The sequence below is a fragment of the Chrysemys picta genome, chromosome 24 (assembly GCF_011386835.1).
Source record: "Chrysemys picta bellii isolate R12L10 chromosome 24, ASM1138683v2, whole genome shotgun sequence".
In the NCBI taxonomy this organism is placed as follows: Eukaryota; Metazoa; Chordata; order Testudines; family Emydidae; genus Chrysemys; species Chrysemys picta.
Window position 1 is genome coordinate 5,048,757 of NC_088814.1, and position 27,398 is coordinate 5,076,154.

Here is a 27,398-nt window from a genome sequence, read left to right on the forward strand (position 1 = left end):
AAGCAGAATGCCAACTCAAAGCAAAAAGGGAGGGAGGAGCTACATGAACAGCCCAAGGAGGGGAGCAGGAGCTAACCGGAGCTGGTGGGGAGCCTTTTACTTCTCTCACAGGGAGACAAGAGTGAGGCAAAGGTAACATACGAATGGCCGTACTGGGTCAGACCAAAGGTCCATCAAGCCCAGTGTCCTGTCTACCGACAGTGGCCAATGCCAGGTGCCCCAGAGGGAGTGAACCTAACAGGCAATGAGCAAGTGATCTCTCTCCTGCCATCCATCTCCATCCTCTGACAAACAGAGGCTAGGGACACCATTCCTTACCCATCCTGGTTAATAGCCATTAATGGACTTAACCTGCATGAATTTATCCAGTTCTCTTTTAAACCCTGTTATAGTCCTAGCCTTCACAAGCTCCTCAGGTAAGGAGTTCCACAGGTTGACTGTGCGCTGTGTGAAGAACTACTTCCTTTTGTTTTAAACCTGCTGCCCATTAATTTCATTTGGTGGCCGCTAGTTCTTATATTATGGGAACAAGTAAATAACTTTTCCTTATTCACTTTCTCCACATCACTCATGATTTTATAGACCTCTATCATATCCCCCCTTAGTCTCCTCTTTTCCAAGCTGAAAAGTCCTAGCCTCTAATCTCTCCTCATATGGGACCCGTTCCAAACCCCTACTCATTTTAGTTGCCCTTTTCTGAACGTTTTCAGATGACTGAGGCTGTCCTACTGGGAATGTGGGGCTGCAAAAACTTGTGTGAGAGCAACTATGTCCTCCCAACCCCCGCCCAACGTAGCCACTGTCAGCAATATACCATCATCCATCTTCACAATCGGCAATCGGATACAGACCTTCCAGAAGCATCGACGGCAAAACCTGCTGCCTCTTGGGCTGCAATTGACACAGCTTTCCCGGTCAGCGAACCAGTGGAGATTTATTACATTACAGGCGCAGTATTACAACCCCATCCGGGAGCTCCCCGTTTCTGGGTGCAAGCCGGGTGGATGGCAATTGACAGCTTGGTTTCCAACATTCGAGCGGGAGAGTTTGACGCTCGCCTCCCACAGATCGTTATTGGGACTATCGGGGCACAGAGCAAGGGAGGAGAACAGGGGGCTCAGAATCACAGAATCCAGGGGTAGGCACCACCCACTGAGGCAAACTAGGGGAAGGAAAAAAGAAAAGGATGGTCCGTGCTAGCACAGCAGCATTTGCAGTGCAGATTAAGGGGGCAGCAACGGTTTATAAAGACAGTGCGTCACACTCTACACCCATAGACACCCCCTGGCCAATGAAGCTGGGACATCAGTCTCTGCACTGAGAGTTGCTTAATGAGCAATTCTGAAGATGTGGGATCACTGCTCTCCAAAGCAAAACCGATAGTTTGAGAGGCAGCAAGTTAGACGGCGTGTGGTACGGGGAAGAGCCGACCTGCGCCAGGAGCATTCTGCTCGTTGTAAGTTTCCCTGCACAGACTTCTCTGATGGTGTCTCTGCTCAGTTGGACTAGAGGCCTGCAGTCACACTGCTTGCTGATCACGCAATCCCATCTCTAGTCTATTGCTTCCTCACCCCCGTCGCTGCTCCATCCATCCACCGTTATTTGTACCACTGCGTCTGTTTGGGCTTTGGAATTTCATACTGGATCTCATCAAATTCTTGCGAGGGGTCCAGGACGGGGCCAGGGACCATCACCGTCTGAGAGAGCAAGACACCGAATTAGCTTGCCACCAGACTGACTGCGGAGAAGCTCTGAGCTGAAAGCCCCTAAGCTAACAGAAAAACACCTTCCCAGGCTACAAAGGCAACCACAGAGTTATGGCACTGCACAGCCCTCGAGCAGGAAGGTGGCCAGATGGTGCACGTGTGCTGGGAACATCTGTGCCATTTCTCTCGTCTCATCAGCCTTCCTTAGCTGGAACCTGTCTGCTATAACAGGTGATTGCCCATGCACGTCTCTGCCTGGCCACATGCAGCAGCAGCATGGCCAAAAGGGGTTGACTTTCTCCTCCAATCAACTCTCAGGCCAATAAAAATCAATCAGTGCTGAAGACCTGAAATGCTTTACAAACCTTAACTGATTAAGCCTTCCAACACCCCAAGATGGGGATAGGTCAGCGCTTCCCCTCATTTTACAGATGGGGAAGTTAAGTCACTCAATAGAGGACACACAGCTTGTCTGTGGCAGAGCCAGGACTAGAAACCCAGATCTCCCGTGCTTTAGCCACAAGATCATCCCTTTCCCTGTGCCTCTCATGCTCCTAGTCCCGAAAGCTCCTAGTCCCCATTCCAACCAGCTGCACCAGGCAGTGGCTCAACTGTATCTAGCCCGATGTATTATTCTTTGCCCGAATCGTTGTAGAAGCTACTTGGCAATATCCAAATTGCACAGAATGGCAAGAGGGGTTGGTGCATGCACCGGAGAGCCTCCAACAGTGAAGTTGCCAAGAGCCTGAAAGAGCAGCTTTTGAGTGCAGGATTTGGGGGGTGGGGGTAGTTTTGCAGACTTATCATATGGTCTATGAAGCAGGAGTGGGAGCCCGCTCTCAGATACGTTACCTTGATAATGGGGTCCTTGGGCGGAGCCCAGGCTGGCACTATCTTGCCGTGTACCCTCCAAGAGCCATAAGGGTTGACCAGGTGCCTCTCGAATACGACATACTCCAAGACGTCTTTCGGCACCTGCTCCCCGCCGTACATCAGCCGTCCAAACCGGTCATAGATAGCCAAGGTCTGTAGGGAGAACCATGAAACCGGTCATGCTGACCTCAAACGAGGGCTGGCTGTGCGACACCACGCAGATAAGAGACCGTACCTGTCGGGTGTGCATGCGGACCGTCACCTGGGCATACAGGTTGCCCTTGTTCACCATAGTTGGGCATCGAATCTGAACCACCCTGGGAGGCTCCAGCGACTCCACAAAGCTCCAGCGGATGGTATTGTATCTGTTCCCACGCACCATTTCCTAGGGAGAAAATGATGTCCCTTAGCAACACAAAGACTAATCGGTCGACAGGCTCCAGCACTCAGGGGAGAAAGAAGCTCCGAAACCATGAATGAGTAAATGTGCCGTCTGTGCTCATGTGGCACGATGGTGAGACGCAGAACATGAGGGGTTAACTCCGGGCCCTCCGGTCGCGGGGCTGAGCACTGTTACAAATACTCAGTATCACCAGGGCACCCTAAAAGGCGCTTGGCTTTCCCTGGGGATATGGATGAACCCCTTCCAGTATCACCCTTACCCCAATACAAAGGAACTCAAAGACATGGTCTCGTTTACACGCTTCCTTAGCACGGTTTTAACAGCATCTTAGGAAAATGAAAACAAGGTTGCTCTCAGCTGAACGGGGTCTCCCCTTATGTTTCCAATGCAACAGCAATTAATGCGGCTTTACTTTCTTTGACTGCTCAAACAGGGTCCCTCTGTTAGTTACCGTGGCAGAGCCAAAGAGGCAGCCACAACTCTCTTTGGGCCTGATTCTGTTGCCACTGAAAGCAACGGGGGAGTTTGGTATTCTCTCCAATGGGGGCAGTAAGCCCATTGTGGAGATCCTACAAAAATGATGTTCATTGTTCTCTAAAAGGTAGATCCAATTCTGGTCCCGTAGCACACAGCAACCTCCCTTCAGCTCCATTCAGATCCCAAACTCATGTGTTTACAGGACACTTCCATTCTGGCCCCAAGATAAACACAGAATGTATGCTACGAAGTGCCAGGTCCTTAACTCCCAGATAGACTTGTGTTCTGCCTCATTTCTCTGAGTACAAAGAAAGAAAGGAGACTGGTTCAGCCTGTTAGTGGTTTCTAAAGGACATGTGGACTCCAGATAAATATTTACCGGGTAGCAGCGTTCAGTCACCAGGGAGTGAAGTTTCTGCTTGTTGAAACTGTAAAGTGAAATGCACTACATTACTCAGAGGCACGTGCTGAAAAGACACCCCCGAGAAGCCCTGCTTCCCACACATGTTGTCTATAATCCACTGGCAAAATGCAAAGGGCTGAGCTGTGAACTGGGATTTCAGATGAAGGACAGAGCCCAAATGGAACCAGGCCCCAAAGGCAATGACATTTAACAGCAGGACTCCCTCGGGAAGCCAAATAGGTCTCAACTGTTTTATTGGCAGTTAAAACTGTAACTAAGCAAGATGCAATTTTGAAATGTGTTTTGTCTTATCACTGGAAAATGGTGCAAATCAGCATGACATTGTAACACTTAGGATCAAAACAATCCTTCAGGGGCCTGATTTCCAGAGGTGCTGAGTGTTCGCGTTTCCACCAATTTCAGAGAGAGCGGCAGATGCTCAACACATCTGGAAATCAAGCCCCAAATATATTTGCCACCTCTTGTTTACTGCTGTCCTTGTCAGCTGGAATTAAAGGAGTATCGGCCTGTGGCATCTCAACCACCTCCTATTCATGGAGGCAGCAGCACGAAAACACATAGCACCTGAGAAATAAAGAGGAGCTACTAAAAAGAGAGGCGGAAAGAATATGGCACATAAGGGAGGCAAAGGGAAAGCCCTGAAAAACCACAACACCCAGAAAGAACAACTCTTACTTTGCCAAGCAATTGTGAGCTTCAACGAATATCTCCTGGGCCTTCTCGGGGAACGTTTTAGTGCTGAAGTCAGGATCATACTCTTTTATCTTCGGGATTCTGCAAAGACAAGTATAAGAAATGCTTTATGATGGGAGCTGGTCCGACGCCCTCAGCATCCAATGGCTTACAGCGAATATAGTGCTCTTGGGCAAAGTGCAATTCAGAGCCCTCCCATCCTCCAGATCAAGACAGCTTCACTTGCTTTAATCCCAGCTTCCATTAAGGAGTCTCTGATTAGGGACTCCTTGATGACACAGAGTCTCTTGTGCCCACGACAAGCTATTACGTGGGTGTAGTGTGTGGTCTAGAATAACCAACAACCATACAGCACATAATATTGCAACAAAAGTCAGGCAATTTGCCCCGTAACTAGTGCCTCACGCTCAATCCCAATGGCAGAGACTCATGTTGAAGTTTCCAATCAGTGGCTTTGCAAGTGAGCAGAGGCCGTGGACACGGAAGGGAAGCAGAGAGGAAGGATAGCCGTGTGATTAACCTACTGGAGTGGGAATCAAGAGTTCTGGGTTCAATTTTCAGCTCTGCCACTGACCCCCTTGTGTGACCTTGAGCATGTCATCTAATCCCCGTACCTTGGTTCCTTGAAAGGGGGATGATAATATTTCCGCTCTCCTCCCACCCTTTGTCTTGTCTATTTAGATTGTAAGTTCTCTAGGGAAGGGATGGCCTCTTACTCTGTCTACACAGTGTCTAGCAAAGTACAGCACCAATCTTAGCTGGGGACTGTGGACACAAGTGTAACACAAACAACAACAAATGGGAGTCTAGCCATCATCTGTCAGAAGGTAGCACATCACGGACACGGTCCCTTGAGGGCAAAATACGGCTGAGTAAATCACAGCCCCCCCCCCCCCCCCAGATTATTTGATGGTATCACAGAAATAGCAGCGTTAGCAGCACGGACATAGGACAGTACAGCAATAAGGCAAGAGCTGCGTGGACAAACTGAGCATCCTACTGTTGCAAGCAAGGATTTGCAGTGAAGGAGCTCCTGAATGGACGCCTGGGATACATACGCTAATCGTGAAGCGGCACTCTGCTTCAGCTTCTCCGCTCTTTGCTTCAGCCCCTCCTTTGACAGAGAAGACAAGCGGGCATCACCCTCAGGAGGCACATAGGGGTCAAAAATTCCAGCTGTATTAGAGAGAGAGAGAGAGAGAAAGAGCGCACGCAGGAAGAGATCAACACCATGGCAAAAGGTAGGTTCTTAAAGAAACATGTAAAAAGCAACAAAGAGTCCTGTGGCACCTTATAGACTCACAGATGTATTGGAGCATAAGCTTTCGTGGGTGAATCCCCACTTCGTCAGACGCATGTAATGGAAATTTCCAGAGGCAGGTATAAATATGCAGGCAAGACTGATTCTAGACTGATTCTTGCCTGCATATTTATACCCGCCTCTGGAAATTTCCATTACATGCGTCTGACGAAGTGGGGATTCACCCACGAAAGCTTATGCTCCAATACATCTGTGAGTCTATAAGGTGCCACAGGACTCTTTGTTGCTTTTTACAGATCTAGACTAACACGGCTATCCCTCTGATACTTAAAGAAACATGAAAGTATCAAGAGAACAAACAGGTGAAATACTAGACAGGCAGGGAGAAGTAAGAAACTGGATTGCCTGTTTAGTCCCTAAATATGCTTTTATCCCAAAACCTAAAGAAAGGGACAGAGGTACAGAGGGGATTAAAAAGCTCAGAGGATCGATAGTAGCCAATAGCCAATCAATAGTATCCAATCACTGCCAGGGCACCGGCCCCAAAACAGCACAGGTTTGGACCTAAAGTTATTACCATCTATTGGCTGTTGGGTGGCCCCTGTGAGAGGTGTTTCGTGGGTCTCAAACCAGGTTCCACAACACAAGAAACACCACCACAATCATCAATAACTGGCCCCCTTTATGGCAGATTGGGGTTGAATGGGTCAGAGAGACTGGACTCCCCTCTCAATCGTAGAGGCAGTCCCTGCAGATCACAGAAAGGCACGTTCCTGTGTGGGAAACGAAAGCTTGCCATGCACTGTCTATCCCATCTCTGATCCATTAGTCCGGCACCATTCAGCAGCACTAAATAGAAGTTAAGTATGAGGGTTATTCTCTCTACAGTGAGTGTAATCAGAGCCAACAGCCCCATTTTGAACCAATGCACTAGATTGAGAAAGGTTCCAGATTTGTTAGGTTACTGGTCCCACACTTCTGCCTAGGATTAGTTCTTCCTCTGTCCCACATCCAGCTCCCACCCCTGGAAGACACCAACAGCATTTTGATCCTGTTCCTACCTGTGCAGGCAAGATTGATGGGGCGTTCTGGGGGCTCATAAGGGATCACAATGCCTGCAGCCCTGGCTTTCAACTTATGCTCGTCCCGAGTCATGTGCTTGGCATTGACAGCAGGAGGGATAAAGTGCCGTCGCTTTGTTCTCACCGGGACCACAAGCGAGGTCCGAGTCAGTCTGGTAGGACTGAGTAAAGGTTCTACACTCTGAGGAAAAAAACGCAGATAGTCAAGCACCCAGCCTTCTTAGCCACTGCCTCCCCCCAGCTCAATCTGCATCCCCCCAAACCCCAGCGCACTATGCACCCCCAAATTCTACAGCCCCCAGCCTCAATCTGCATCCCCCAAAACCCCACAGTCCTCCCCCCGGCTCACCATGCATCACCCCCCAAGCCCCGCAGCCTCCCCCCGGCTCACCATGCATCGCCCCCCAAACCCCGCAGCCTCCCCCCGGCTCACCGTGCATGCCCCCCCCAAACCCGCAGCCTCCAACCCCCCGGCTCACCGTGCGTCCCCCCGCCCCAAACCCGCAGCCGCCTCCCCCCGGCTCACCGTGCGTCCCCCCCCCCAAACCCGCAGCCTCCTCCCCCCGGCTCACCGTGCGTCCCCCCCCCCCAAACCCCGCAGCCTCCCCCCGGCTCACCGTGCGTCCCCCCCCCCAAACCCGCAGCCTCCTCCCCCCGGCTCACCGTGCGTCTCCCCCCCCCCCCCAACCCGCAGCCTCCTCCCCCCGGCTCACCGTGCATCCCCCCCAAACCCCCCGGGCTCACTCTGCGTCCCAAACCCTGCAGCCCCCCTTCCCCCCCAGCTCTCTGCGTCCCCCGCGCAAGCGGCTCCACCTGCAGCCACCGCCCGAGCGGCAGGAGCCGGGACAAGCCCCGCTGCATGGGGGCCGCCATCTTGGATCCGCATTGCATGACGGGATGGACGGATACCGGGCCAGGGGGCGGAGCCTGTGCTGAGGCCGGGGCGGGCGGAGAGTGGAAAATTCCACGGGCTGCTTCCTGATTTCCCCTCCCCCCAGCTCAGTGTGCTGGGGGGGGGGGAGATATGGAGCCCCCCAGCTCAGTGTGCTGGGGGGGGGGGGGAGAGATATGGAGCCCCCCCAGCTCAGTGTCCCGGGGGGAGATAGGGAGCCCCCCCACAGCTCAGTGTGCACTGGGGGGGGGAAGATAGGGAGCCCCCCAGCTCAGTATGCACCAGGGGTAGGGGGCCCCCAACTCAGTGTGCCAGGGGGGTGGGAGAGATATGGAGCCCTCCCAGCTCCGTGTGCCTTGGGGGGGGGGAGAAGATAGGGAGCCCCCCAGCTCAGTATGCACCAGGGGTAGGGGGGCCCCCAACCCAGTGTGCCCAAGTTAGCTCAGAAAGTGCTGAACGGCTCCACGTGCCAGCAGAGGCCCTGCTGATAAGCCAATGTGTACCAGTAAGGGAAAGACCCTCTATTTTTTATTTGCATCCTAAAGGCAACCTTTTAATCATAGTCAAATGGCATTGGCTAAGAAACTAAAAATGGAAGCTCCTGGGGCAACCGACACATGCTGCCTTCCCTACGCCCCCACATTATGTAGGGTGGGGGGCTCAGCGTTTTCTTTCCAGACCCAAGAACATTTACTTTGCAAACTGGTCCAGTGAATAGATCACATTTTGACGCCCCAGGAGCAGAAATGCATCATTTGTTAAGTCTCTATGACCAGTTGTTTTTTCCCCTTTAGAATAAGTTTTCTTGTATAACTATAAAGTAGTGCTATCGGAGAGCCAGCTTCTTCATCTCCTTGAGGGGTGAAATCAGGAGCTTCTGTCTTTAATCAACAGGCCTCTTCCAACAACTCATCCTCTTTCATACCACACTCATGCAATACTTTCATAGCCAATAGCTTAGGGACAATGCTTCAAAAGTCCATTGGCTTCCCTGTAGGTAAGGAGAAACTTCTGTCTGTGGCACGATAGTCGAGGGGAAGGGAGGTTGTTAAAAGGAAAAGTAAGGTGCATGCTTAGTTACGTATTCTTTTTATTTTCCACCTGTTATTAGGTGACAGATTGTTAACAAAAGGCATCTGGACAGCCTGTTCTGCTAACAAGAACACCCATGTGCTTGTGCATTAGGAATATTGGTAGTTGGGCGTCTAGCCATTGCAAAGTAGCCTCGAAACACTCAACTCCCCCACCCTTCTCTTAAATCATACTTTCTTCTACTTCAGCCGAGCCTTTTAATTTCCCCCAGGCCCTCTGCATTAGGGCATTAGTCATCATAACACCTCTGTTTTCAGTCATTTCTCAGCTCTCTCATCCACTGGCTTGTATTATTTAACACTGCAAAGCATCACCAGTTACAGTTTGTATACAAGTAAAATATAAAGTGTTGTGTAAAAACAAAAAATTCTTTAGGGCTCCTGGACTGTAATGCCAAATAAATATTTAAAACATGTAATTGTTGCTTGGCAGGTACTGCTACAAAATAGATCTAAGCATGTCCTCCCTCAAATATTTTGTTCATCTTATTTCTGATAGTCCATTGAAGGGGGGAAAATAACACCTCACAAAGCAGGGAGGTCTTTCTATATGACAAATGCTTGCCCAACAAAGGAGGGCCACCTATTAAACTGTTTCACCAAAAAAGATTTCAGAGAGACTAGGTGGCTTTTATTGGACCCACATCTGTTGGTGGTCCAGTTTTGGTTGGACATATTCCTGGAGGTTTTATCACAACATCTTTAATTAAAGATTAATCTTGAATTCCTGGAGACTCCAGGACAATCCTGGAAAATTGGCGAGAGAGATCTCCAGCCTGAAAGAGGAGCTGTGTGTGGCTTGAAAGCTTCTCTCTCTCAGAAGTTGGTCCAATAAAAGATATCACCTCACCCACCTGGTCTCTCTCATATCCTGGGACAGACATGGCTACGACCACACTACTTACTAAAAGATTTCAGGCAGTTATCAATATTCCCCTAAAATCTAGGCCAGTTCTCTTACCCTCCCTGTCCTGCATTACAGGTTCAACTTTTCAAAGTTTATATTTTAAAACTATTTGATATGATTAAAAACTGCATGTTTAGCAAAAGAACATGAAAAGACAGTTTTAAACAGAAAAAAAGTCAGGACATGAGGAGGAGGAATAGAGCAGAGGGGTTGGGGGCTCTTTCTTCACATGACTGAGCGAGGGGCACCAGCCTTATCTGTGAACTGGTGCATTGAACATCTGTGAACTGGTGAACTGGAACATTCCTGCAGTGTTTTGCAAAAAAAATTTTTTTTTATTGCAAAAGAGACAAAAGTCTTCAGTTGTGGCTTTTATACTATATCCCACATGTTCAAGCTTTCTTTACAATTTACTACCGGTAGTAGTGATAACTAGTAACAGTTTGTTTGGTTGGGATTTTTGTATTCTGGTCAATTCATTTAGGCAAAACTCTGAAAAGCAAATGAACGCTGTTTTTAAAGAACTCCTTTAAACATTTAGAAAGCTATGACATGTCTTGTTACCCCCCCCCCTTTTTTTTAAATTGTAAAACCCTTCTTTACATAAGGATTTTGTATAATATTGCTATTCCCCAGGAACTTATGTTGTCACAATTCCATTCCTATACACTGTTTTGACAGGAGCCGCGCTGATTTCTACCAGCTGAGATGCTGGCCCTATTGTCTTTCTAGCCGACACTCGCTGGAGGGGGAAGGTTTGGCGCTGGGAGAAGCTGCTGGAGAGGAATCCCTGGACCTTTGCCCTCTCGTTTGTTCCTTGGTGAATACTGTGCTTGTGAAAGGGGTTGGCTTAGCAGCCCTGGGGACTGAGGCTCCCCCTGTGCACTTCTCCGAAGTGCCCCCCTGGGATGCATTTCTGGATCTCAAGGGATAGCTGGGCCTTTTAAATCAATTCATTCCTTGGCCTCTACTGACTACACCATAATGACGGCCAGGTAGTGACAGCTGTCCCTGGGTGTTTGTGCCAGGCGCACCTGCCCATATGACAAATGGGGGGGAGGCCACTAACCTAGAGGGTGACAATGCAGCAAATTTGGCTCACGACTCCAGATTTACCCCAGTCTAACCACAAGCAGATCTGACTCCACGGGCCCGATAGCCCGTTACCAGCCCCCTGACATCCAGAAGGATCCCAGAGTGCTCTGGAAACGACAGAATTCGTACTCCACTCCTAGCGCCACTCAGCTCCTGGCATGCAGCAGCCTGCATCAGAGCGTACACTCCCCACACCCAGGGCAGGCAAACAGCTCGGATGTTCCAGGGACATGCAGGGAGCAACACCTACCCCACGCTAGTCTGAGTCAGGCGGGCGGGGGGGAGGAGAACGCCTTCCAATTGGTTTGCAAAGTGGGCTCGAGTTGGCTCTGCACCTTCACGGGGTCACAGGGTTGCGCTCTCTCTGTTTTGCCAGCCAGGATCCTGAAATATGTCAGGAAACGTTAACCACAACAGTTTTGATTCAGGACACAGGTTGAGTTGCAGACACTCGGCTGCTTTAGAGAGCCAGCAAAGAGACGTGCAAAACGTGACGAGAGCCCCGTTTATACACCCTGCCGTTCGGCAGCTAAACACACTGCTCTGATTTACAAACCCTCACGTTGGAGGTGGAGCAGAGCGGCTTAGGGGGATAGGTATAGGGCCATCTGGGCTTTGGAGCCCTGCTAGTCAGAGAGAATGAGCATCTCGGTCGGCCAAATCCTAAAACCATTTATTTACCTGCATCCCCACAAACTCGGGGGGGCTTTGAGAAAGTGGGACTTGGATTCAAACCACCCCGACTTTGGCAGCTGAGAGCCCAAGCCACCACTCCTCTTTTGCCCACCTCCATTTCAGTCTGTGGGGCCCAAAGGTCACCGTAAGCCACCTTTCTGGTTCCTCCCAGTCTGGGGCTGCGCAGCATAATCCCTGCTCAGCCCGATGTAAGTTAGAGCAGCCTTTGGTCCTCCTTCCCATGGCATCCAGTGCCACCCCCCCCCCATACAACTCCTGTTCGAGGGGCTGGGAGCAGGACTTCACACCAGCTGTGCACTGAGCAGGGGAGGCTCCCAGCGCTGGAGGCCTTCTCAGGGACTTCGCGGGGAGGCGGAGGAGTCCACAGGCTGCTGCAGAGCAACGTAAGTGGGCCTTAGCACCACAGGCTCAGGCCGACGAAATCCAGGTTGGAATGGGCAAAGCTGAACCAGGGCTCCTCGGTTTGGTTCTTGCCCAATATTCATATGTAATGGCCTGAGAAGGGACGTGGTTCCTATACTACTCATCACATGAACTGAATGAGACAGGCTGGACCAAACGTATCCCAGGTGCAACAGCTACAGTGGAATTGACTCATGATCATAAAACAAAAATCCCGTGGCTTTTTTGTCCGGGTGGGAGGAGGGAGGGGTCGAGTAGGTGTGTGAACCTCAGCGTCCTGAGGAGATTCCAGTTTGGCGAGTACCTTTATGCTGATCCTTACTCCTTTTCAGCTCCAGTTAGATTCATTTTCGCTTCTGGTCATGAATGACTGGGTTGCAAACAGCTGCTGGGCTCTGTCAGAGTCACCAGGCCAACAGCCCCTTTGACTCCTCCTGATCTGGCCGAGTGCACCCCCCACCGCCCAGGACTCCAGCCATCACCTGGCTCAGGGTGGAATCACAATTCTCCCACTTGTGATTGAACTGTCCCAGGGTACTCACTGTGGGGACCTCAGCAGGTCTGATTCAGGCTCAGATCCTGCTGCTCTGGTCTCTCCAGAGCTGGGATAGCAGAAACCAGCAACTAAACAGCCAAGCTTAGAACAACAACATTTCAGAGAAATGCAGTCATCAGCCAGCCCATATGCCTGCCTGCTTACCAGGTGTCTAACCATCTTCCACCTGGGGACGCTGAAAGGACTAGCTCCCTGTAGAGACTCTCACAGAGCCACTGTGTCCCTTGTCTTCCTAGCCCTGCTCATGGACAGCTCCCTGGCAGTGGCAATAAATTCCCCCCTCTTTTACAACTGTTGATAGCCCTTTTGATCTCTAGCCTCCCAGCATGGCAAAAACAGCTGGGTCATTTCAGCCTAGAAGCAGGCCAATCATAGAATCATAGAATATCAGGGTTGGAAGGGACCTCAAGAGGTCATCTAGTCCAACCCCCTGCTCAAAGCAGGACCAATTCCCAACTAAGTCATCCCAGCCAGGGCTTTGTCAAGCGGGGCCTTAAAAACCTCCAAGGAAGGAGACTCCACCACCTCCCTAGGTAACGCATTCCAGTGCTTCACCACCCTCCTAGTGAAATAGTGTTTCCTAATATCCAACCTGGACCTCCCCCACTGCAACTTGAGACCATTGCTCCTTGTTCTGTCATCTGCCACCACTGAGAACAGCCGAGCTCCATCCTCTTTGGAACCCCCCTTCAGGTAGTTGAAGGCTGCTTCTAGAACAGTCTTCTAGTTACCCTCCACTGTTTGCTGAGAGGTTGCTTCTCTGGGACCACTGGCCTGCCTTCCCATTTGTCCTTTCCTCAGCTTCCTACTAAGGGAGATCAACCCATTCATACAAGAATGTTTTCTATTACAGGGTTCCCACCTCTAGAGCAACCCCTCATGGCTGATGGTGCATCTGCCACAGTCCTGTCTCAGTTTCCCTCTAAGGGTCCCAGAAATAATCCACAGAGGCGGTCTTGGAGCTAATGACACACCAGCTTAGGGCTGGTTTCCTAACATAATTCAAAACAAGCGTCAAAGTAAAGTCCATCACCCAACACAAAAGTTCATACTCCGCTCTTGCATTTTCTGCTAGTCCGGGGGCTCTGCAAGCAGCACCCTCAGGCTTTCCTATCTGGAGTCCTTCTTCTCCCACCCAGGAGAGGATCCAAAATTCTCCCTGGGTTGTCTTCTCTATGGCTTAGAGATCCCCAGCAAACCCATTCTTCTGGTCCTCCCTGGTAGCTCAAAATAGCCTACAGGAGCCTTACGACCATGCCACCTTCTCCAAGCCTCTTCTTTATTTATCCCAGAGTCCTGATTGAATCAATGACCCATCTTGATTTTCCCCACCTGGGGAAAGAGAATTAACAATGTCACAGGCGGGGCTAAGCCCCATTTCCTGTTAAAGGGCCAGCCACCCTGTGACGAGCCCCAACAGGCAATAACTTCCCGTCACCGACTTGGTCGCATACAGAGTTCATAAACTTATTATTGTCACCGTGTTACATATCAGCTCCATTGCTGTCACCGGCTCCACCCCAGAAGTGGCTGCATTTCATAGCTAGGGATCCAGTTTGTATCAAAGCGGGGGAGGAAAGATGCAAAGTCATTTTCATTCGTGGCTTTCTTGGCCCGGATCCCTCACGCCACGGGCATTCCTCCAGCAGCTCTACCTTCCTGACTCCGTCTCCAGCAATGTGTGCTCTGAGGGAGGGAAGAGAAGCAGCCCTGGAATGTGCCCTGGCTGCTCTCCCCTCCCAGAGTTCTCTCCGCCCGCTGCTGAAAGTCCTGGGGCAGCTGGAGGAGGAATAAGAGTTACGAGCGAGGGAGGGGACCTGACTCGGCATAGGGGAACCAGTTTAGGAAAACATAAGACCCTTCCGAAAGCAGCTTGCTTTGGGGGTGGAGCGGAATGGACGGGGAAAGCTGGGGGCCTGGCTCTCTCGACCCTCCCCACCGAGCAGAGAAGCTAGAAAGGGAAAACACGATGACGTTTTGAATTGCCCAGGCTGGGTCCTGGTTCTGAAAAGCCCAGTGTGCAGCCTTCGGCACGGGGCGTCCGCTCGCACCTGCACTCCGTCCGGGCAGAGATCAGAGCCGTGCCAGCTACAGCAGGGTGTGTCTGCGGTTCTAGGCATGGGTTCCACGGGGGACATTGGCTAGCATGCTTCCCACACACACGATCCCTGGCCCTGCTGAACAGGGAGACCTGGCTGGAACGGGGCTATTGACAGCGATGTTGACACATGACCGTAACCGGCAGGGTGCGTGGATCTCACTGTGGAAGGAGGCTTGTTCACCCAGGCTGCCTTCTTGCTCAGAGGGCCGGATTCTCACTTACCCTCGGAGGCCCCCTCAAGCTGCTCTGACAGTGCAAACGGGGTGGAAAGAACTCCCTGAGCCTCCCCCCCACCCACACCTCTACACCAACCTTGCTCCCAGCCCCCGCTGTAGGGGGCAAGTCGGGGGCATGCCCACGGTGCGCTATGGCTGTTCCGTTGCCCAGGGCCCATAGGGAGCCGTGGAAATCAGAGTCTAAATTAGAACAGCTCCCCTTATGCCAGGGTGCAGGCAGGGCCCTGAGAAGCCCCGGAATATTGGGAGCTGCTTAAAGCTACCTTCTCCCCCCCTGCTGCCCTTGTCCCTGCCTCAAGCATCAGGCCCAGTGTTTCTAGTCCCACACTGCCTCTCCTCTTGGCCACGTTGACTCCCCGGGGATCCTGAGCGGCTCTTGCCAAAGCTGGCTCCGAATGTTAATCCTCCCTGTGCCATCAGCTCCAAACGCTGGGCAGAAGGCGTCAGCGTGCCAGCCCAGCGTCCGAGCCTCAGGAAGTGGTGCTGAGTTCAGTGCAGGAGGTTCTGTTTGGCTCCTGGCTGGCTCCCAGGACTGGACTGAAGGACACGGGTCCTCAGCTGTGTCCAGAGCTGGACCCACTCCAAGGACTGGAGCTGCTGGAATGGAGCTGGCGACCGCTGCCACCGCTGCTCTCTGGCTCGCTCGCTGCCGTTCAAGTCTCAGCTGGCGATTTACGACGTTCACGAGCCTGTAATGGGGAAAGTCTTTATGGCTGATTATCCACTTACGCAGAGAAAGCAGCAGGGAGGGCAGAGAGAAGGGAGGAAAAAAGCAAACGGCACTGGGCAAGAGTCTGTTGATGTCAGCAGAGTTAGCCCAGTTTGGACCAGGGCAAGTGAGCATATGATCAAGCTAATGGTTTCCGCTTTGCTCTAGAAAAGGTGTTGTCCCTAGATGTGAAAGGGCAGCGCGGGACATCACAATGGAGAGTGTGTGGGCAGGCGGGAATAATCCGAGACAATGCACTGGAGGGAAGACGGCATCACCCCAGCACTAGGAAAAAACAAGTGCTGCATCTAGAAAGGGGCCAAGTGCAGATGTGCCAAGTGTGGGTTCTAGATGTCTCATGCTTCAGTCTAGATTTCTAGTAGATTCTAGGTTTCTTGTGTGCTTCTAATTTCCTATGGGGTCCACGTATCTCATGTTTCTTGTGGGATCTAGTCTCCAAATAGATTCTAGGTTTCTCATATGACTCTAATTTCTCATAGGTTCTAGGCTTCCAATGGGTTTTATTTTTTTCATGGGTTCCAGAGTTCCCATGAACCCTAGGCTCTCTGTGGCTTCTGGGCTTCTCCTTTACACACCCCACAGGGCCTTAGATATATCTGCCCTGCAAAACTTTACGACGGCGCCAGATATCCACAGGTACCAGACAGGCTATCACTCTTGGCGTCCATTGCGGCAGGAACAGCGTTGCTCTTGTTGCTCCTTTCAATACCATCTTTCTGCCTGTCCCCAATGGCGTTCTGAAAAGCAGGGGCGTCTCCTCCAGACTCTAAAGCAACTGTCTTATCAGGCTGTTCTGTCCCTGACTAGCCCCGAGACACAAAAGACAGCACCTGGCCAGTACTTTGCTTCACAAACTCGTGTGGGCTCTTTCCAAATCATTCCTGATCTCAGAACCATGAGGGAAGGTCATCTGTCCTGACCCATGCTAAGCTTTCTGGGCTGTTGGTTGAGCTGGCACGTTCTCGTTAGGTCATCCCTTTTAGCCATCTCTAACTGGCTGCCTTCCCTTCAGTGGCTGGCTATGTAGCAGGCCCTTGAGAGTATGATGGGCACATTGAATACATGAACCAGAAGAAGCTCCTTGCCAGAGTGTTCATCTGGACGGATGGAGAGAGAGGCCAGCGCTCCACAAGGGCCTGCGGTTCTAGCTCTGAGTCTGTTGTGTTGGAGGAGAACCGATTAGTAGAGATTAATAATAATTATTGTTAGAGATAGGGGCCTATTGGCACTGGCACGATATTAGTCAATGTCTCCCTCTCTCTGTGTGTGTGCAATAACTGTGGGCAACTCCCCTGACGTTTCAGTTAACTAGCAACCTCTCTGCGCATGGCAATGCCAGTGCTAATGCCCACGCCGGTCCGTCTCAGAACGCCGTCCCATGCTAGCAGATTTGCTCTTGCTGGGTTGGGAGTGCCAAGTGGAGGGACATGAAATGAAAAACTCCACCACAGAGCATGTGGTAATTTATTTTCCTCACTGGTGCTGTTTCCCTCTACCCCTCCCGCTGCATATGGACAAATATTCATTCCACCAGGGACTAAACCGAAACTCTCTGACTCATTTTTACTTGGAAACCTCCGGTGTCAACCCAGGTCCCCAGAGGCAAAAGGCTGATGTGCTAAATCAAAGCACTGCGTCTGTTCCTGCCCTGCCGGGCTCACTTTCCCTCCAGGTTTAGTCAGTTACCATCACAGGCAAGGGAGTGGGAGAAGAGAGTTTGCCCCTGTGTATAACTTGCTCTTTGAGCTCCAGCTTTGTTGGCCGTGCAAAGGCTGTGAGACTAGATCCAGCCCGGGCCTAGAAGCAGTGCTTAATTTGTAATGAAAGAGGTGGTCAGGATCAAGCAATTAGGTGCCAGGGCTCAAGCAATTTTTTTATATTCATAACTAATGCAGCAAGCCCAGAGGTGCCAGGCTCTGAACCGCCAGGCCCAGAGGTGCCGGGGCTACAAACCGCCAGGCCCAGAGGTGCTGGGGCTCTGAACTGCCAAGCCAAGAGGTGCTGGGGCTCTGAACTGCCAAGCCCAGAGGTACCGGGGCTCTGAACTGCCAAGCCCAGAGGTACCGGGGCTCTGAACTGCCAAGCCCAGAGGTGAAGGGGCTCTGAACCGCCAGGCCCAGAGGTGCCGGGGCTCTGATCCGCCAGGCCCAGAGGTGCCGGGGCTCTGAACCGCCAGGCCCAGAGGTGCCGGGGCTCTGAACCGCCAGGCCCAGAGGTGCCGGGGCTCTGAACTGCCAGGCCCAGAGGTGCCGGGGCTCAGCCTTGGCAAGCCCTGGCACAAATTAAGCACTGCCTAGAAGCAGACGCAGAGGCACTTTGGCTCCCAACAGGGCAAATCTAGAGGCTCTTCCCCAGTTTGTACTAGGATGACCAGACAGCAAATGTGAAAAATCGGGACGGGGGTGGGGGGGGTAATAGGAGCCTATATAAGAAAAAGACCCAAAAATGGGGACTGTCCCTATAAAATTGGGACATCTGGTCACCCTAGTTTGTACTCAGGCACATTCCCCCACTGAAGTCAACGGGAGTAAAGGATGTCAGGGTCTGGCTCCTTCACTTTGCTGGCTTGACAAGTTGTACAAGTGCCCCCGGCGCGTCACACATCTGTGCCTAGGACTTGCCAGAGCTGCAGGGCTAGAGAGGCAAGTGTGTCATCCGGTGTGGGTGTCAGGACGCCTGGATCTAGTCTGAGCTCTTCCACGGAGCTGCTGCATGGCTGTCGGCCAATCACTCTGGGCCTCAATGTCCCTATCTGTAGTAAGACCTATTTCACAGAGGGGTGAGTCGCTCAGTTTCTGTCTGTTAATTACAACTTTTCGATTGCGTTTCGCCCAGGTGCCCGTTTTACATTCTCACGCCTTTTCTATTCAGGGGGCTCCATGTAAGGAGGCTATTTTCCGGTGCCTCTTTCTTTTCTCCTCAAAGTTATACCGAGTTTTTCTCCATGGCTGTTTAGTGGGACTTCTCCTGCTTTTAGAGAGCTTGGTGAGGCATGTTTGCATAGCACTTTGCAAGCTGGCTGGGTTTGTCTCACAGTTTCAGTCCCTCCCTTCTGCCACATTCATTACCGAGTCCATCCCCTTTGGGTTTCCGGCATGCTCCACTGGCTAGATTCTCAAGGGCTCAGCACTCACAATAGGGACTGGATTATCAGACACTCCGATCTGGGCACTGAAATAAAGGCCAGATTTTCCAAAGTGCTCAACCCCCGGCAGCTCCTGTTAAGATTTTCTAAATAGCTCGGCACCCAAAGTGGTGAACCCTTTTGCAAATCTGCTGGTATAGTTAGGTGCTTACATGGGAACCGAGCTCTTCTAAAATAAGGCCTTCATTGTGGGTGCCCAGCATGTTGGGGGGAAATGGCCGCATGTCACCCCAGATACGGTGTCCCGTTTGTGATAAATGCTCCTATCTTTGGCAAGGGCCTGCCTGTGTTTTGTGAATGAAAAATCTCTAGTCCTCATGGTTGCAGATAAAAGCATGGAAATGTGACCTCAGTGTATTAGAAAGGCTGAAAACTCAGAAGGCAAATAACAAGAATCCAAACTGTTGTTCTTATTAAATCTCATGATTTTTTATAGCCAGGCTTACGTCCTTTCCGCTCAGCGGCGTCCTCTTTCAAAATCAGCCTTTCCCAGGAAAGGTTTCCACCATGGGCCGGCCCTGCCTGGGAAATGGCATGGGGAGAATCCGTTGAGAACAGCCGTGCTGTGATGTTCTGCAGCTTGCGATCAGTTTCGGTGACGTCCGGACCCGACACGCTGCGTTGCTCTTTGATGACAGACTGAGGGATAAACGGGGGCCTGCTGGAGCCCTGGAGGGATACGCCAACAGTGACAAACGCAGCTCTTGAACTGCAAGGCCAGCCAGGACGTAACGGCGACCTCCCGGGAGCCCTGGCGAAGCTCCGAATCAATGCACCTCCCGTCCTGTTTCTTATTTCAGCGCACATGCTGGCAGGATTGTTCCTTGCCCAGACGTGCTCTGGGGTTTGCTCTGGGGACTGTTGATCTTGGCCGAGAGGAAATGTTTCTGTATCAAATAGCTGGCTAATGTGTAGTGACGGGGGCATGGTTGGGCAGGAGCCCATCTCGTCTCTGCCCATGCGATGTTCTGTGCGAGTGACTGTGTGAGCAAAGCAGGCTGGGAGAGGGGGCACAGAACCGTGCAGTTGATTTGGAGGGTCGACAGTGGGGAGGGAAGGGGGATGAAAGTAGGAAGTTTAGTTTAAATCTGAATAATCAAGAGCTGAACTCATAATCTTTACAGAGTAAGGGAGTTGCCCAGAGCTGGGCATTCTCAGGGCTACCTCAGAAATCCCTTCTCTGACCTGCACCCGCACACGCTCCCCAGAGGAGGAGGAGCAACAACTAGGGTGGGAGGAAGGTTTTCCTCACTGGGTGTGAATTGGTGGTAGCTGAACAAAAGAGGCAAGGCACAAGGGTTTTGCTTTCAGTTTCATGGCTGCAGCTCCTATGAGATAATACGTGTTATAATAATTAAGGAAAGATTCTTAGTGACTGAGATTTTCTAAGACACCTAAGGGGTTTAGGCACATGGCTCCTATTACTTTAAATGGGGACTGTGGACCTAAACCCCCAAGGCAAAGATTTGAAAATCTGAGTTGACATAATGATTTTCATTGTCAAGATCCTTTACAAAGATAAGCTGATTAATCCTCCCAGCCACATGCCGCATGAAGTAGGTAAATCAATTTTATCCCCATTTTACAAATGGGGAAACTGAGGCACAGAAAGTGTCAGTGTCAGAGCTGGGATTGGAACCCTGGAGTTCCCATTCGCTGGTCCCTGCTAGGGAACCAGAGGGGATGACTCATCTAACTCTGCAGATGAAAACACCTGTAACCCGGCAGCTTCACCACTGCTACTGTGGCAGCCTCCATCTTGGCCGACACCCTGGGGATTGAACCAGGAACTTCCACAGCTAAAAGCATGAACTGCAGTTTGAGCTAAAGAGCCATGCTGCTGTAGTTAGGCATTGTAACAACTCATATTCTCTGTGGATCAGCACAGCCAAGACTCTGTAACACTCATTAGTGGGTTACACAACCACACACGGGGAATTGTGGGGTGGGATCTATCCAGTGCCAACAAATCCTTCACAGATCGCCTCTAACAGACGTGGTAACTATCCTGTGAGATCACCTGGCCCGAACTGGCACTCACTTTGACCACCTGTGAGCCGCTATTACAAGCCATTCGTGACCGTGGAGCACAGAGATTGCTGGAGGCGATCTCAGCCATCTACTTGGCATGGCTACATCCCAGCCAGGCCTGGAGGAAGAGGTGATCTATACCCCTCCTGCATAGTGGTTCTGGAGAAGGCCTATGGAGAGCTCTTTGTGACATATGTCCGGAGAACTCTCCTGTTCGTGGAGAGGCCCATTCGAGCAACGCTGCAACCTCCAGTGACTTCCCGATGCAAAGCCTGAAAGTCAGTGTAACCTTCTCCCTGCAACAAACGACGATGCTAGGCTGTAACGGGCTACAGCTGATGGAGGGGAATGGGAAACGTATCCGGTGCAGACAGTCCATGGAAAAGAAGCTGGAGGGCCCTTGTAAAACAGAAGAATAGGGGTCGTGCCCCAGCTGGGGCTGCAATGAATGCAGAAAACACCCCAATTCCCCAGAAGGTTCAAGCTTCCTCCGCACGGTGCGGATCAGGCTGCACCTCCAATTGTTCACTGCTCCTGCTCCCTCCCCCCGCCCCGGGATCATGCTCTAGCATTTCAGCTGTCTTTGTAACATAGCGCCCTGGGACCCCCTTGAAACTGCAGGTTTGGCTTCATTGTCTGAACTGTCCTTGCATTAAGATAACACTAAAGCTGAGCAAACGACCCAGGGCTGGCTGTTGAGTTCAGCTCCTGCAGGCACAGCCAAGCCCGTCACTACGATTACATTTCATTATTTGTATTGCAGCGTGGTAGGTGCTGTACAGGCACAGAGGAAGGGCATGGCTACACTAGGGAATGCATCTGCAGCTGTGCCGCTGTAAGTTCTCTAATGCAGCTGCTCTAAGATAACGGGAGAGGGGTCTCCCGTTGGCTTAACTACTCCAACCCCGGCGAGCGTCAGTAGCTATTTTGGCGGGAGAATCTCTCCCACCGACATAGCGCTGTGCATGCTGGCTTATGTTGATGTAACTTATGTCACTCAGCAGGTTGATTTACTCACCCCCCCGAGTGACATACGTTATGCCAACATAAGCTGTAGTGTAGACATAGCCTTAGAGACAGACTCTGCTCTGAAGAGCTTACAGTCTAAATCAGGGATTGGCAACCTTTGGCACGTGGCCCGCCAGGGTAAGCACCCTGGTGGGCTGGGCCGGTTTGTTTACCTGCCGCATCCGCAGGTTCGGCCGATCGCGGCTCCCACTGGCCGCGGTTCGCCGCTCCAGGCCAATGGGGACTGCGGGAAGCAGCGCAGACCGAGGGATGTGCTGGCCGCCAGGTAAACAAAGCGGCCCGGCCCGCCAGGGTGCTTACCCTGGCGGGCCGCGGGCCAAAGGTTGCCAATCCCTGGTCTAAATAGATAAGACAGACAAACGATGGGAGGGGAAATGGAATGGAAGTAGGGTGACCAGACGATATTTCGGTGTCTGTCCCAATTTGTCCCAATATATTTTTTTTTTTTTGCTCTGCCGGTGGGCACCCCCCCCCCCCGCCATGTGTCCCGATATTTTCTTCCCCTCATCTGGTCACCCTAAATGGAAGTGACTTGCCCAAAATCACACAGAAATTCAGTGGAAAAGCCATGAAACCCCGGTCTTCTGGTCCAGCATCCTTTCCACTGGACCATGCTATATCCCATTGTAAGAGAGAGAGGACAGAGTCCTGAAATCATAGTTACCCAACACAGAAGATCCCTCCCAGTCTAACTCACAGAGGAATGTTTGTTGCAGGAAGTTACAAAATAGCCTTTCAGTAGCAAACAGCGAGATTTTATACAGGAGCAGCTACAATGCATGCAGATCACCATTCCATCTGCGGATCAAAGGGCCAGGCGGCTTTATTCCCAGACTGACTGAATAACGATAGATAAATATCAGTCAAAATTAGTTAACTGCATCTGGAGCATTAAAATACATGAGAAAGCAGGGGTGGAGAGAGAATCAGTGCAAACAGGTTTTTAAATGCAACAGCTGGAGGCAACTGGTGCTCAAGGGCAACTCATAAAGGGGCCTATTGAGTTATTTCCCCATCTGTTACTGTTCCCAAGAAAAAATGTCAAACTTGTGCGTGTTTCTGTAAAAATACCTGAGATTCCAACAGTGAGCCGCTTTTCCCATACCTTCAAGGCAACATTCGCCGGTTTTCACAACAGAAGGAGGGGCAAAAAAACCTTGAGATCTCTTTTGTTCGCCAGATAAAATGATGAATTAACAGTGGCTGCGGAGATTCTGGGTCAATTACAGCTCATTGACTTCCGTGGAGGAGTTTAGGTCTTTTATGCAAGGATGATATTTAATCCTCCATCCCTTCTTTGTCCAACAGCTGCAGAGATGTGACCTGCCCGCTTCGTTTTAAGTGGTTTCTTGCAACATGTGTTAACTCTTTATGCTTAACAATCTGTCTCAATTTGTATCAAGCTGCGACACTGGTTATCTTTCCCAGACCTGAAGACGGGCTCTGTGACGCTCGAAAGCTTGTCTCTTCCACTAACGGAAATTGGTCCAATAAAAGATATGACCTCACCCACCTTGTCTGTCAAATCCTGGCACCAACACACGGCTACAACAATGCTGTAAACAACGCTATACATTTGTCTTGTGGAACCACAGGAGAAGCTGATTTGATTGGGATGCAACATTGGCGGGGGGTAGAGATGTTTCCATGGGTTTTCTGGGTGGAAGGATTCTTCCAGCGGTTCAACACAGCCAAGACCATCTCATACTCTACCTATGGGAGAACCATAGCCATGGAAAGAATCTATCATCCCTTTTATCAAACTCAAGCCAAGCAACTACTTTGGCAACCGAATTCAAATGCAATCTGTCTGCAAATATTTGTTTCCATTCGGAGAAGACAAATTGCTTCCTGTGCAACCGGTCTATGCGGCAAACCTTTGGTAGTCACTCAGAAACTACTGTGATTAGTGCAATATCAATACATAGCTATCAAATGAATCGCTTTCAAAAGGATACCTGAGACCAGAATAAACTGTTCAAACGGACGAACACCCCTGGATGTAAACCAGACCTAGAAGCTGACCCGTTCCAGGATTTAGATCTAGTCCCCAAATGCCCTTACTCTGTGCCAAACCGAAGTTTATTCCTTCAAACCCTTCAGCAGCGTTAGGCAGCCCCTGTCTGAGACAGAAACCGATTTAGAAGATATTTTTATGTGAATTGTAATGACACATTTGAAAACAAAGGTGATCTGGACAGCAACAGGAAGGTGGCTATCTATCCAGGTATCTCTCTGCAGCCAGTCCTCTCTGCTAGGGACCTTGGCATAGTTACCTAAACCTTCGTTGTGCCTAAGCTCATTGATTAGGTTCCTGCTTTGGGCTGCCCTTGAACAGCACCCAGAAACAAGTGATGTATCTGTAATGGGTTATTCTGGTTCTCGCTGTTTGCCTACTAAAATGAGCAAGTGGTTCAGGGGATGGGTAATAGGATATGGAGCCTTACAACTTTGGTCCTCAGTTCTTATTCAGCAAAAACAACGAGGAGTCCTTGTGGCACCTTAGAGACTAACAAATGTATTTGGGCCTAAGCTTTTGTGGGCTAAAACCCACTTCTAAGGAGCCACAAGGACTCCTCACTGTTTTGGCCTATACAGATTAACACGGCTACCCCTCTGAAACCAGTTCTTATTCAGTACAGCATGGTAGTGGCTGACAGTCATTGTCTGGAGGCTATTCCCTGCCCTATGTACAATGAGTTTGGTGGTAACAGATTAGTTTCCTGTAGACCGGGGTCAATATTTCCAAAATCATTGGCTCGAATCATTGGCCCTTTTTTGGCAGGCTCAGGGCACGTCGACACTATGAAATTATGCCGACGACCTCAACTACATCAGCATACAGCCGCAGCAGTAATGAAATCACTTTTGAGTGTCCACACTACAGTCCTTGCGTTGGCAGTGCGCGACCTCACCGGGAGCACTTGTACTGATTGTACTGTCAGTGTGGGGCATTGTGGGATGGCTTCTGAAAGCCAGTAATAATGTAAGCAACGCCGTGTCTATACTGACACTGCGTCGACCTAACTACATCGACACTGACTCTACACCTCTCGTGGAGGTAGAGTTACTAAGTTGGTGTAGCGGAGCAGTTACATCGGTGGGAGTGAAAAAATGTTAGTGTAGACACTTCCATAGTTAGGTCAGCGTAAGCTGCCTTGCATTGACCTAATTGTGTAATGAAGGCCAGGCCTCAGAAAAGCAGCCAAGGAGTGAATGGGCAATGGAGACAAACTGATCCTTTCGCCACAAGAGTTGGGGCAAGATGCTGTCTTTTCCAATGCCTTTGTACAGCACCCAGGACAATGGGTTTTCTGATGGCAAAGGTAATTTGACACCTCTATACAGTGGCATTAATGGGTGGTGCTGCACAATTATGGTCCCTGCATAGGCAGCCTTCATACAACTGGTACAATGCACTGTGGCTGGCTGGCTGCCATGAAAATGCATGAGGCCATCTGAGATGTTCAGTTCTGGGCATCTGGACCATGAGATTGGAAAAGCAATCCTGAGGAACAGGTATAGAGAACTTATTAAATACCATGCACACTTCCAGCCATCCTCTTCTGTCTCCTTGCCTGTCCTCGGGGCCTTGCAGCCAAAAAGAAATCCCAAACAAACCTATGCTCATCAGCTGTTTTTTAATTATGCTTCAAGATGGTCTGTTCTTTTTCCGTGCCCCAGTTCCTGCTGTAAACTCCTCTGGATCTCAGCAAATTAATGCTCTCTCTCTCTCTGTGCTAACTTATATTTTAAACAGTGAGATATCACTTTTAACTAAAATAAAACCTTCTGAAAAATCCAGTTGTGGTTTCCAAGGCTAGAAGGAAATTAACAACAAAACACTTTCCCTGCGTAAGATATTTTGCTCCCTCTTAAAATAAAGGAGGAAATAGAACTCAAAAAGAGATTTTATTTTTTGGCATTTGAGATTTTAATCGGGTTAATGTTTAACACTGGGTGTACCCATAGAGGAGATCTGGGACCTATTTATTGGACCTAAAATTACTCTCCCCAGTCTACCAGGAACAGTGGAAATTAACATGCTGGGTGGAATGGAATGTCCTCTGTCACTGAACAGAGAGCTAAGGAACCCCAGTGATAGGATACAGAGGTGGGGTTAGTTTATGAGACCTGCACATCCTTCAGCTGAACAGAGGTGCTTGATTCAGTGCAGGCCCAAGCTTAATGGGCAGAGAAAAGGGCTGTATGAAACTGATCCACCACTGATAATAAAATAAATTCATGTATCCTCCCGTTCAGCAGTGGTTAACCTCAACTGGTGTTTTTTTCCTCAAAGCCCCAGCTCCTGGAGTCCTGTTATTTCATGAGCTGCTTGGCTCTCATTAATCATGGTTGTGGAATAGGGTTGCCACCTTTGAGGTACAAAAACTGGGATTTTCCTGAGCCCATAAAACTGGACAGCTAGCCATGCGTACAAAGCACCTTAACAGATTGCCAGGGACAGCTACCCCCAGAAAAAAAAAAAGGGGGGGGGCAATGCTGGGAAAACCTGGACAGGTGGCATTCCTGTTGTGGAGAAACGCAGGGAAACATGTCCCGAGCACATGGGGAAGGTCACAAATCAGAAGGCAAATAAGAAGAACCCCAAATGTATCGTTTTCCTGAACAGCCTAGTGGCTCTAAAGGCGAGCTCACCGCCTCCAGGGGCCTGGCTAATGCTGTTGGAAGGCGGGGGGCTGGTGTGGGGGAAACACGCCCCAGAAGATGCTGCAGTGGCCGGAGGAGGCGCTCAGCTCTGGAGGGAGGGGTGGGTGGGATGGCTCTAGAAATGGGAGGGGGGGGGTGCAGGTTCTAGACATGGGAACCCCTGCCCCACTTCGGGAGCGGGGGGAGGGGGGGAGTGTATCCCCTCCCCGCCACACCTAGGCTCCCCCCCCTGCAACCCTCTCCCCACGCGCACGCGCACGGCCCCGCCTTCGCGAGCAGGAGCCTGGACGCGGGCGCGCGTCTGACGCAAACGCGCGCTCGCTTGCTCTCTCTCGCGCGCGCGGAGCGGCGGTTTCGAACGGCGCGCGCCCGCCGCGCTTCGTCACGCCGTGGCGTGCGCCCTCTCGCGGCGGGGCGTGGCGCCGTCCCCGCGCACGCAACGTCCAACCCCTGCCCTCTCTCTCTCAGCCCCGCCCCCCTCACCCGACCGTACTCACTCCTGTGTCGGGAACGCGCCGGGCCGACCCGTCCTTCCCTCCGTGTGTGTGTGTGTGTGTGTGTGTGTCGCTCGCTGGCCGGGCGCGGCGCGCTCCGCTCGGTGGGTCCCCGCTGCCTCAGGCCTCCTCCCCCTCGCCCCGCCATGCCGGAGAAGCGGCCCTTCGAGCGGCTGCCGGCCGAGGTGTCCCCGCTCAACTACGGGCTCTGCCTCAAGCCCGACCTCATCGACTTCACCTTCGAGGGCAAGCTGGAGGCGGCCGTGCAGGTACGGCGGGCCCGGGGGGGGCGGGCTGAGGGGCGGGGGCGGCCGGGGGGGGGGGGGGGCGACGTGCAGGTGCCAGGCCCGGGCTCAGACTGAGGCAGGAGGCCGGGTACGGGGGGGGGGGGGGCTGGGCCTTG

The 27,398-nt window shown here is 51.3% G+C and overlaps 2 protein-coding genes across 3 annotated transcripts in view; one reads left to right on the forward strand and one right to left on the reverse strand.

The window, feature by feature from the left end:
* Positions 1-907: 907 nt before the first annotated feature.
* Positions 908-27,136, reverse strand: MRPL45 (mitochondrial ribosomal protein L45). 2 transcript variants are annotated; one of them, XM_065577597.1, is made up of 8 exons: positions 26,999-27,136; positions 6,899-7,100; positions 5,635-5,752; positions 4,559-4,657; positions 3,839-3,887; positions 2,815-2,964; positions 2,559-2,732; positions 908-1,697 (listed from the first exon to the last, which is right to left on the reverse strand). In XM_065577597.1, the coding sequence occupies exons 2-8, from the start codon at positions 6,990-6,992 to the stop codon at positions 1,599-1,601; spliced, it is 783 nt and encodes a 260-aa protein (XP_065433669.1). In that variant the 5' UTR covers positions 6,993-7,100; positions 26,999-27,136; the 3' UTR covers positions 908-1,598. The 2 variants fall into 2 exon arrangements, with proteins under 2 accessions (XP_065433669.1, XP_065433668.1); XM_065577596.1 differs by lacking the exon at positions 26,999-27,136 and adding an exon at positions 7,733-7,892.
* Positions 27,130-27,398, forward strand: part of NPEPPS (aminopeptidase puromycin sensitive) — a 60,499-nt gene continuing 60,230 nt past the window's right edge. Inside the window, exon 1 of the mRNA XM_005301860.4 lies at positions 27,130-27,264. Within this exon, the coding sequence (XP_005301917.2) occupies positions 27,142-27,264 (123 nt within the window). The 5' untranslated portion in view covers positions 27,130-27,141. The remainder of the gene's footprint in view (positions 27,265-27,398) is intronic.

Coding starts and splice junctions, on each gene's coding strand:
- MRPL45 (XM_065577596.1), bottom strand. CDS start 7,810: ATGCAATGCGGATCCAAGATGGCGGCCCCCATGCAGCGGGGCTTGTCC. Junction 5,753..6,898: donor CATCAATCTTGCCTGCACAG/GTAGGAACAGGA, acceptor TCTCTAATACAG/CTGGAATTTTTGACCCCTAT. Junction 1,698..2,558: donor CCAAGGACCCCATTATCAAG/GTAACGTATCTG, acceptor TTGCTCTCTCAG/ACGGTGATGGTCCCTGGCCC.